At 36.9% G+C, this 12115-nt stretch overlaps 1 protein-coding gene across 1 annotated transcript in view; it reads left to right on the forward strand.

Moving 5' to 3' along the window:
• The window catches only part of dkk2 (dickkopf WNT signaling pathway inhibitor 2), a 12456-nt gene extending 2015 nt beyond the window's left edge, over positions 1-10441 (forward strand). Inside the window, exons 2-4 of the mRNA XM_043252127.1 lie at positions 5927-6077; positions 6164-6289; positions 9003-10441. Of these exons, the coding sequence (XP_043108062.1) occupies positions 5927-6077; positions 6164-6289; positions 9003-9253 (528 nt within the window). The 3' untranslated portion in view covers positions 9254-10441. The remainder of the gene's footprint in view (positions 1-5926; positions 6078-6163; positions 6290-9002) is intronic.
• The last annotated feature ends 1674 nt before the right edge of the window (positions 10442-12115 follow it).

Genomic DNA, 12115 nt, shown 5'->3' on the forward strand with positions numbered 1-12115 from the left:
TTATGATTATGTGTGTGTTGTGCGGTAATCTATACAGATGCAGCAAACTAATTTGAAATTGATGCAAAATGGGTTATATTGATTATATTGTTAATAGCTCTTTTGTGCACACCTTAGATCACCAGAGAGCACACGTCATTTGCAGGTAGACTATCACGGTTTACAGTGAGAGTTTATTTAATTTAACGCCAGATTTGAAAGACGGGATGCAGTTCTTTGGTGGTAAATTTCTTGATTGCACCTGTGGCTTTGAGAAATTTACTTCATACTAGTCCCATTTTATATTGATCCTGTTTTGTATATGATTTCATTATAAGTGGCCATTTTTGTTTATTTTTCTTATTGCTATCAATTGGTGGTGGATTTATTATTATTATTATTAGTTTATTTTATTAATGCCAACTGTGGGAAGAATTTGACAAATTTGGGCATGCATACTCGCATCCTGCTGTTGTAAAATGTTCATTAACTTTGCATCCAAACATTTTTGTCAGTTTGTTTTGGCAAAATGCTCTACTTCAATTTATTTTGGCAGCTGCTCTTTTCAAGATGCTACATAACAATCATGTAGACTGGACGGTCAAGGAAGAGTTTGAAAAACAGAATTTTCCCCAAACCCAAAATGGCGCTAAGTTTTTACAAATGGAAATTTGACCAGTAATTTCAGCCAAGTCAGATGGGGGGAAAAAATCTAGTTCCTGCAGTTTCATAGTTCACCAAAATGCAAATGAGCTTATTATAGCACCATCTAGAGTCAGACGGTTGCAAAGTAGTGTGTAAGATTAATAATAAAAATAAATAAATAAATAAAATTAGTACAACCATAATATGGGTGCAAAACTGTAGTATGAATGACAATAATACATAATAAAAAAATAACAAATGAGCCCAGTTAGGCTCTAACTAATGTAGCGCAAATTATGTAAGCACTGAATATCTGAAGTTAATGATGGCACCCAGAAGAGGACCTGGAATTAATTTACCATTATGTCCTTGTAGTCACTTTCCCTACATTTTTCTCTCCCATCTGGTTGAGCTGTCTGAAGAATGCTTTACATTTTTATATGTCATTACACAGCTGCTGAAATGTTTCCTCTCAAGTCCTCTAACTCTCAAGGATATGGCGAAGATTATAACACAAGCTCCCAATAAATCTCCCACACTGGCGTTCTCCCAACTGCTGCAAATTAGGCAGGCAAGAGAAACGGCCACCCAGTTTCATACATCCGTCCTAAAGGGGACAAGCAGAATTCGGTTGGCTGTTCCGTGCTGTAAGTAAAGCTGGCCAGTAGCCACAATGTCAGAGTTTTATTAGTTGCTGCAACTTCATTTAAATGCGTCTAACTCTTTGACGGTGAAACTCATGTCAGATGTTGTCCGCAAATAAAACAAACCTACCGGTACATTTGAAACAAACCGAAATCATTCGATCAGAGTAAATGTTCAAGGGGGGTAAATGGTGGTTTCCAGTTGTGGGCAACCCAAAAAGAGGGATATTGGGATTGGCAGAACTCGTTCACCACATTAACCTCTCGACTAGAGGGGAAGAGGCTAGTATTCCCCACGAACACGAGAGCTGTTTCACATCAGTGCCGCAGCTTTGGGACTTTTAACTTTTCCTCTTATTTAATTTGACGCTGAGGTTCCGTTAACGAGTAGCACCGGGGCCGGGGATTGTTTGGGTCTGGCTTGTAAAGAGGCGAGGTGGGTTGCCCTCTTCTGCTCCCTCTGAGGTTAAGTGACTGTTTAGTGATGCTAACGAGCTGAGAGGGTGAAATAAAACAGGCAAAGGTGTGGCGGCTTTTTAGCGCTAACCGGGCTAATCATCTGGATTTGACTTTGTTTGAGGAACAAGACAGCCGAGAGGGTATAATCGCCACGGGTTTCTGACCATTATTTAAAGCGTTAAGGCATGATGTTGCATCTCTGTAGCATTCCCTGAATTCCAAGGATGTAACGCTTAGCGTCCAATTAGCAATGCTCATTAAGAAGCACCGTCAAAGTGAACCAGAACTTAGTCAGAAAAACGTTACTTAAAATGAATTTTAACTGAAAGAAAATATAAAACATTTTTCACTTTTATTTTCTTGATGTATTCAAACTGAATAAAAAATTAACAAAGACTGTTTAGACATTGAAATATCAACAAAAAAAAATCTCAAAAGCACAGCAAAAGCAAAAAAGCAAAAAAGCAAAACTATGATTAAATACAAGTTTTTTGTTGAAGCACTAAAACATTGTTGGGAAGAAAAAAAAAAGGAAAATTATATTTTATAACTCTCCAACTTAAAGACATTTTCAGGACTGCAGGTAACACGTTACAAGTAATGCAAGTTATGTATTCAGATTTCTTTTTACATAAATAGAAATGCATTACAGCAGTTACAAATTACTTTTAACATTTGCTTTTCTCAAACATGTAATGCAAGTTCCTGACTCCTGTGTTTGAGAGAAACTGGGAGTGAAGTGCAGGCTTACTCATTCATTCCAAAGAACCTTTGCATATGCCAGAAATATACATTTAAATTTATTAAAAACCAACAAGAAAGTCTAGCTCAGGTGACAAAAAGTAATACAAAAGTAGCTTAATGCATTACTTTCTAAAGAAAAGTAACACCACTAGTTATTTTTTTCAACAACAAAATTGCAACAACAAAAAAAAGTTCTCTATGTGAATTAGGAACACTATATATATATATATATATATATATATATATATATATATATATATATATATATATATATATATAATTTGTCTAGACTGTTTATTAAGTTATTTTCCCAAACCCCCCTTATTTATGTCAACAGTGCCTTTTAGGGTTTGTTCCAGATATGTTTTTTCATGCTGGTGAGATTAGCCTTCAACTTGTGCTTCAAACAGTGGGAGAGTGCACAGCTTTCCTGTGCAATCTGATAGTTATAGGGCCATGCCCTTTGAGGGTGGATAAGGTTTGTTTGTTCAGTGACATAGTTTATTTTACTCTTGAAAACCCTCTCAATTCACTAACACCATTCATGGTGTCAGATGTCAGCTTTTGCTTTTGCAAGGTCAAGTTAAGCCGGGCCCCGGGGCCCTAGAGGAACATATGTGTGAGACACGGGTTTTATGTGTGAAAACCCCATTCAGGATTTTCGTGAGTCTGTTGTGTTGATGAACTTAGACGTGGGTTCAGAGAAAGCCTTGCAATCCTATAGTTGTAGACTAAAATTAGACTGAAGATGTTTCTTTTGTAAGCTGCAGTGTACAATATCTATTTTAGGCTCAAAGGTAGCTGAAAAAATTGCATTTAGTGAACTAAAAGTAAATGAAGATTTTAGCAAATGTTTATGGATAGATTTTAATGGATCAAATTTTTTGTATCAATTATATTATTTTTTAAGTAAAGAAATAAAATAGAATATAAAAATAGAATTATAATTAAATATTTAATATATTATAATGAAAAGAAATTATATACACACACATAGACAACTTTAATTTTTTCACCTTTAAATACATATATCTACAACTCTATCCCAAAAAAGTTATAAAATATTACATTTTAAACCTTCTATTAAAAAAATGACTACAGTGCATTATTTGCACATTTACAAATGTCCCTGCTTGCATATCGGTTGCTACTAACAAGATAAGACTTGACGCGGTTTGGGTATTACCTGATATCAATCCTTAAATGTTTTTTGAAAGCATGAGGGAGAATACAGATAGGGAGATGGGTTTCAAAGGCATGGCACGTTTAGTCTTCAAAGTCCACCTTCTTCGCTAGCATGAGAGCGGTGACACAGGGGCCAGTGGGCATCCCTCATCGCCGTCTGTCTCTGAGCTTATCATCGTCACACTTATCTCACACATGAATGTACTGTATGGGAGGAATAAAAACAGACTGTGGAATCAATGAGGGATGGGGATCAACGAGTCGTATCCAAGCGTTGGCCGGGTCATTAAAACCCTGATGCGATGACGTTGCCAGATTGTGTGCAGACGCGATTTTGTGTCTGCGTCGGCTCTGGCGGTTCATGCGACGCTGCGGAGAGATGCGGGCGACTCTTGCAGCTTTGGAATCAAAATTCAGTTTGTCTCTTTCACTAAGCTGACATAATTTAGCCTGAAAGCTGAGAACGTTTTACGTCTAAGCACATCACATAACTCGTATCATATAAGTGTAGTGCTTTAATATGATGTCTGAAATGAATTGTGTTTTACACGGTTCATTCTTCTGCTAATGTACTGCAGTCAATCATTTTCTAACGATGCATTGAATGAATACTGAACGTTTGAGGTCAGTGACTTTTTAGCGTTTAAATATTTTCTGAGCCTCATCCATTCCTTATCCGTCTCGTGAATGTATCATTGGCGGTTTGGACGGGTTTCATCATGTGTTTTCAGTTCTGTTACTTGCATAAGAAAGGAATATTCCTCTGTCAATCCACAAAACGGACTCATTTCTTTTGTTATTAGATATTGAGATATTCTTCTTCACTTGTTGGAACGCGTGTTTTGCATTTGACGGCGAACTGAAGATTGTTATGGGTGATGTAACGCATTTCCTTTGCTAAATTTACACTAGCTTGGTTTTTCTTCCAGAGTTTGGGATTTGTATACCTTTGTCACGCTGAGTTACAACTATCAGTTTTATATGAAATTTATCTTAAGATAATTTACTCAAATAGTAAGGTGCTTAAGGTTTGGTTTGGAGGGGTTTTGGACACCTGACTGCTTGCCAACTTCATTGTACATCAAAGGTATACTAATTTAAAACGCATTTTGTCGGTGTGCTATTTTGCACTATTAATGACATTTTAAATATTATATTACATCACATAAAAATGTGCTGCATCATGGTAATTTGTTTTATTGTGTTCACCTAAATATTCATTATGGATTCTGTGTATAAATGTTTTTGTTATAGAAGCCTATCACTGCCATAGAATAGTGTTAGCACTTTATTTTACAGTCCTGTTCCTCATGTTCCTCATGTACAATGATTACAATAACTAGGTAATAACTAGGTACTAACCCTGAAACCACCCATAAACCTAACCTATGTTATGTTATGTTACAAATAATTTCTTGTGTAAGTTCATGTAAATAAAATAAAGTGCAACCAAAAAGACTATATAGGCTATACATGCTTTTTTATCTGTGACTTTTTTATCACAGTTCTGGCTTATATTTCATAATTAATATTTGCGATTTCATAAATGACTTTTCCCCCTCTTTGGATTTATGAGATATACATAAGGAATTATGAGGAAAATGTCTAAATTTTAAGATAAAACCTTTTCAAAAAATTTTTCATTGCGCCACAAGCTTTCATACTGTGTTCAGAATGTCCACAGATTCCACCTGTTGATACTGAGGGATATAGTCATAAAGCTCAAGCTTCAATTGGTCAATCCTGGCATCCTTTGGTCTGTTGTTTCTCAATATTAATCTTCATCCATTGCAACTTTGTATATCAGTGTGCTCTTTGAGGAAACTGGCATTAATTTCATGTTTCTCACAGACTGTATCGTTTTATACTAAATAATAATAAAATATATCTAATCTAATTTTGAGTGCATTTATTTGGGAAGTAGCAATCTTGGCTAATTTCGGCTTGATAATGTTCCCAGGATCTTGTAGAAATAATATACCGCAGCAGAATATTTTCATCACATTCTCCACCATGAAACGTTTATCATGGGAAGCACGGATCACTTTGCTCATTTTGCATGTAGTTCCATCCAGAGTTTTCAGCTGTCGAATAAAAATGAGAATAAAATATAGCTAGTGACAAGGACGAATGATGGTTGGAATAATCTGATTCAGACAAGGGATCAAATAAATGTCTATTGTCACGTCACACCCATGACGTTTTTGACTGATTATTTAAGTGTTGTGTTGAAAACAGGAACTTATCAGTTTTTCTCATGCTTTTTTCAGGGGTATCCATGCAGCAGTGATAAAGAGTGCGCAGTGGGAACGTACTGCCACAGTCCTCAGCACGCCCCGTCCCGCTGCCTCACCTGCCGCCGGAGAAAGAAGCGCTGCCACAGAGACAGCATGTGTTGCCCTGGCAACCGCTGCAGCAACTGTACGTTCACGATTGATCGCTGACGGACTCTGTTGCCCATGCTAACTCGGAGAAAGTTACGATGCATCTTTTCTGTCTTTCTACAGACATCTGCGTCCCCATCTCAGAGCGTGCCGTGTCCAAGTCATCTATGGAGGAGCACAACAAGCTTTCCATCAAAGAAAAAGGATGGAGGAGGAACGGCAAAACTCAGACCAAGATCTCTCTCAAAGGTGAGCAACTGACTAAATGGGGAACCAACAATTTCTAAAATGCTGTTTATGACTTTGCGGGGTTAGAGAAAGCTTTGACTCTGCGGCGATAAAGCCTGGTCAGATTTGCAGCAGAAGAACCGGCAACCAAAAAATTGCACAGAATATAAGTCTGAAAAGGCTGTTGAGAAAACTAAAATATGTTTTGGGTTTATAATAAAGTACACATAATACAAATACGTATGGTTAGTTCAGTCAGCTCAGGTCCTTTAAATAATGCTTAAAATTCAACGTTTAATTTTTGTGATGTATGGATCATTTTCACTGTGATGATTAAGTTATTAACATCTTAAACATACCAGAGTGTTAAATATTTTCATTTTATAAACAATTTAATTAACATTTATAATACTATAGTAGTGTTTCGTGAGTGAGTGTTTAACACCTGTATGGATTTGCTAAGGGTTTTTTACATGTATGCTTTGTTATTTCATATATGGTGTATATATATATATGCAGCGGTAGTATTTCTTACATGCTCACAGCATGTACATAGCAGATCTGTTCCACAAAAACATTAGCATTGCCAAGTACTTTACCATGCTAAACCCTCCAAAAGTTGTCATGATGGAAATAATTTCAATGTTAGTTCATGCTGACTCACTAATGTTAACTAATAGAAGTGCTTTCAGAATAATGATGCTTGACATATTTTCCAGTTATGCATTTTTTCCTCAAAAGCGTTCAACGTGTACGGGAAGTTACATATAATCTCACACAATTGTTTTGTCTTGTTTTGTGTGCCATGTGCATCAGACAGTCAGTCAGTGTACCTTGGGCGGTCTGAGACTGTTTCATATTCGTACTCACTTATGAACTATGTCTGCAATGAGTTGATTCACTGGATGTGGTTAAATGCATGTGTTGAGGGGGACGGCGGGCCACAAATTCGGCTGTAACTACACGCAGCTCGTATATCTTGAAGATTTAACCACAGCGGGAGGCCTGTGAAGGAAGGATCACAATGCAGTGCTGTTCCCACACCTCCATATTCTCGCCTCGGTAACATGCATGCTGACGGTACAGTCACGCTCAAACATAAATTAAACCATACCAGATTTAGACGGCCACTTGAGACACCATAAATATACAGACAGTTATTTGGAAAAAATTCTGAACTTTTTTTAATCAATTGGTCGGTCAATCAATCAATCAACATTTTTTTGTTATTTATTGTATATTTTGTAGTCAATTAATTTTTTTAATTGATTGATTGATTGGTTCGACGAATTCATCCATTGTTAATAATGCAAGAAACCGGTTTTGTAGCAGGAAGTCTAAAAGGCCTTTGGCAGGAAAAGCTTTTATGGCAAATTGTTAATATTTATATACACAATAACTATTTGCTTCACTAATTGTGCCTTTGAAGAGTAAAGCAGACCAACCATTAGCCAAGCATATCGGTTTCCCTTCAAACGGGCCAAATTTCTTTATATATATCGGGAAATGATTTGCCTCATAATGCAACTGGAGTTAGTATAATGGAGTACAATAAATGCTTTTGTGTTTCATGAGACAATTTTTTTCACAGTTTACAAAAGTAACCCAATAAACAACACACAGGGCCACGTCATCTAGAAGACATTTGAAGCGTAACCTATAACACCAAACTTAATTTAGCACACTAAAAAAAATCACACTACAACATTCAGTTTGTAAAAGAAAATCATTGCACGGTTTTTAGCTTTTACTAAATGAGCACCAACTGTTGTAAAATTGCTTTGCATTTGTTTGTAAGTAGATGTATATAACTAACGGTGACGTATTTGGTTGCAATTTATTTTCTGATTTCACTTGAACTTTGTGGAGAATATTTGCATGAGACATAAAAAGAAGGAGCGTGCATAAGAGCTGCACACATTGCCACCATATGTCATCTCTGACCGGGTCCTCCCGTTAATGCAGGGGTGTTACAGTCACCATGTCATGCAAAATGGTAGCACACAAAATGTTTGGGGGAATGGAGGAGAGTGAATTGCCATTTCATGCCTCTCATAAAAAATCACTTTCATAAACAATCCTTTAAAAGAAATAATAGCAAAAAATAGTTATCTGCAAATAGGTTGCAATACAATCTTCTGTGTATATACTATAAACATTGTATGATACATATGGAAGGAACATTTTGTGATCAGTTCCTTACCCTGATGTCATTCCAAAAGATACACTTTTTGAGCAATTTTGTCGGGCAAGTTGTTTTGAGCAATGTTGCTTTGGACACTTTCCCCTTTGAGAATGGGTAAGAAATTTATATTTGGATATTTTAGATATGCCAGGCAACATCAATCAGCCTGAGTTTCTTTCTCATGTTCGACATCATAGAAGATATTTTGAAGAATTTTGGAAATCAATCAGTCAATCCCCTTTGACTTCTATGGTATTACTTTCACTACACTGGAAGTCGGTGGGGACCAACAACTGTTTGATTCTTCGTAATTCTTCAGAAAATCTTCTTTTGTGTTCAACATGACATAACTACATAAAAAAGAAACTCATGCAGGTTTGAAACAACATGGTGGTCATAAGTAAATGATGACAAACTTTTCTTTTTTGGCTTTGGCTTCTATGCATTCTAGAAATTTAAGCATCTGGTAGATGTTTTGTTTTTTTCATTTCCATGACCTACCGTTCCGCTCTTCTGTTTGAGTAACAGAATGCATTCTTTGTCCCTCAGGTCACGAGGGCGACCCTTGTCTCCGATCGTCCGACTGCTCGGAGGGCTACTGCTGCGCCCGCCACTTCTGGACGAAAATCTGCAAACCTGTGCTGCGACAGGGCGAAGTCTGCACCAAGCAACGCAAGAAAGGCTCCCACGGCCTGGAGATCTTCCAGCGCTGTGACTGCGCCAAAGGACTTGCCTGCAAGGTATGGAAAGACGCCACCTCGTTCTCCAGGTCCAGGCTGCACGTGTGCCAGAGGATCTGAGACGGGAGGCCCCTGCAAAACAAGCTGCACCTTGGGGCCCCTGCGTCCCACTGGGAGAGGAGCGGACCAGGTCTCCTTTCTCCAGGACTTACTCAGCTGTGATAAAGAGAGAAAGGGTGAGATACAGATGAATGTTTGCCAGAACAGGGTGGGTTTGGGATGGGAACAAACTGATGTGGTGGGATGCCCAGCCGTAGCTGTTGAGGAAGCACTCCGGGCCTCTTTTAAAGATTATTTGGTGGAGTTTTTTTGATCTACAAGCCATATTTATCACTGATTTAACATTTGATGCAAGCCCAGGCATTATTTCAGTATGTCGGTGCTGTCAATTTAGTATCTGAATGCTCTGATTTGGTTTCTTCAGTAAATATTTCATGCACATATGAGTTTTTCACTGCATAACCACTAAAACATTAACTAGGTTGTTTTTTGATTACATTATCACAGACTTTGGGTCTCGTTTACTAATATTTGTCTGAAAACAAACAGCAGTTTTCACTTTTAGTTGACCTTTTCTAATTTTCTCCTCTTCTGAAAGTGCACTTTGTATTAAAAAAAAACACTAGTAATGCATATGTCTGAGAAGTATGATCATTATTTCAGATTTACTCATTTTGATGATGTCAGAAATGCTAAATCGGTTCTGATTATCAAGGGAAGTTGTTTACAGTGCTGTTCAGTGAATGTGCAGATGCTTAATGACATTATGAATCATATTCCATGCTTTTATTCTGTAAAATTCCACACCAACCTTTAGCTAGAATAAAAATAATAATAATAATAAAAAACTAATAAGCTCTTATATTGTAAATAAAATGCAAAATTTTCAAAAGTGTATTTAAGAAACAGCTGTATATCATGTATATATTGGTAAAAAGCAACAGATGGGATATGAATAAAGTAGCATAAAGACTTTTTTACTTTCATCTTATTGTTTGTCATAGCATGGTGTGGTTCCATTTTCCTCAAGCTCTGTTTTTACACCGCAGATATGAAACTCCCCACGCAGAACTATTTCTATTAAATTATTTTCAAAACACATGTCTTCTTTGCAGAGCTCATGCTGTGTATTTGTTTAATGTCTGACTTCCTGGGTTAGTCCATACTTTGTTCCTGTTGTAACACTTCTGTTATGTCTCATTGTGTATTTACAGTGATTTACACAGATTAAAGAATGTATTTTGTATTACAAGCATTTGGCTGCTCTCATATATTCAGCTCTAAGCTTCAGCGTTTTACCTTATAATTTATGAAGCCGCCAGCATTCAGCGAATGAGTCTCGGTGGTTTTATACGTTCTGTATTTCTCGGTCTCTCCCTGTAACGACATTTATTAGCTACTGCATTAAACATAAGTAACTAACATGCATTTTCCCTTTCTTCTCAATGGCCGTTTCACGATTAGCTTAATGGTCGTGAGTCTAACACGTCAATAAAACACGGAGACTGGGCCCTTGTGTTTCTGGCAGACAGGTTACGAGTAGGCGAAAGAATATAAAACGTCTAAGACCGTTAAAATGACAAACCCTTAACAAAGCTGGAGCGGCCCATAAAATAGTCTTGGACCATGGATACAGCTTAATGTTGTCTATCTCCAACTTTTATATGATGTTGACCTTAAAAATGATTAATTATACCAGAACCAGGGTTGGGGAAAGTTACTTTTAAAAGTAATACGTTACAATGCTGCATTACGGCTTAAAAAGTAACTAATTGCATTACTTAAGTTACTTTTTTGGCCCTAGGCTTGCTAATTTGTCTTTTAATAACCCCCAATTTCTCTTAACAGTGAGGAATGAATGGGAAAACAAAGTAACTTGAATTATTTGAAAAAGTAAATCAGATGCTTAGTTTAAAAAGGACTTTACTATTTACTAGTAGTTGAAAAAGTAATCGGATTACGTAACTCGCATTACTTGTAATACGTTACCCCCAAATCGTGTCATTGTATATACGAAGGTTTATGAAGGTCATATAATCATAAAAGTCTAAGTGGGAATACTTCAATCAATAATATGTATTTTATTTACCCCAAAATGTTCAATATTTCTCAAAGCCTGCAGGTGCGTTTCTTTTGAATTATAGTGAACTTGTGATTTTTTTATGGATATGAAATGATAAAAAAAAAAAGAAATGCACGTGTGCAGCTCTACAAACATTGCTCTTTACTTCTTTCATCAGCTCGATGATTTGACTGCTTTCATAAGAAGTGTTGAAATCGCAGGGACTTTCCACGTTCATTCCTTCACGACACCTTGAGAGATCCAGCAAAAAAAAAAACTAAACCCTGCCATATTTTTGGGGGTTTTCTATTTTAAACAGATTAATAATAAAACGGTTGTTCATAGTGATCTAGGTCTAGTGAAAATCATTCTGAGCAGGTTTAATTTTACGGACCGCTAAAGGAGCTAGCGTCTGATGTTGCAGCCCATAATAAATCATTTTCTCAATTTTTTTGGACCGTCTACAGGCACAACCTGTAATAATTATGAAATACTAGCCTTTCAGCTCATGGTCAACCAAGTCACGCTGTCCAGGCGTTTGTATTATGTTTCACATGTGTTTTTCATTCTAAATAATGACTTGTGTCTTTAGCATTGGGTGGGCTTTTGGGACCAAGGTAAGCATTGTTCTTTGCTGCAGCGATTTATCAGTTAGGATTCATAAAAATTCAAGCGAGGCAGAAATTCTCTGAAGAGTCCCTTGATGGTCATTGAACCTCAAATCCGAGTTGAAATATACCGCTGACCGAAGCTCTTTTCTGAACACCAAAGCCGAAGAGAAGAAGAAGTTAGTAACAGTCGGCCACCCACCAGCACAAAGCAGCAACCGTAATCTGCTAATTGGTTCAAAGTGATGTCTG

Source organism: Puntigrus tetrazona, chromosome 1 (genome assembly GCF_018831695.1).
Source record: "Puntigrus tetrazona isolate hp1 chromosome 1, ASM1883169v1, whole genome shotgun sequence".
Lineage (NCBI taxonomy): Eukaryota > Metazoa > Chordata > Actinopteri > Cypriniformes > Cyprinidae > Puntigrus > Puntigrus tetrazona.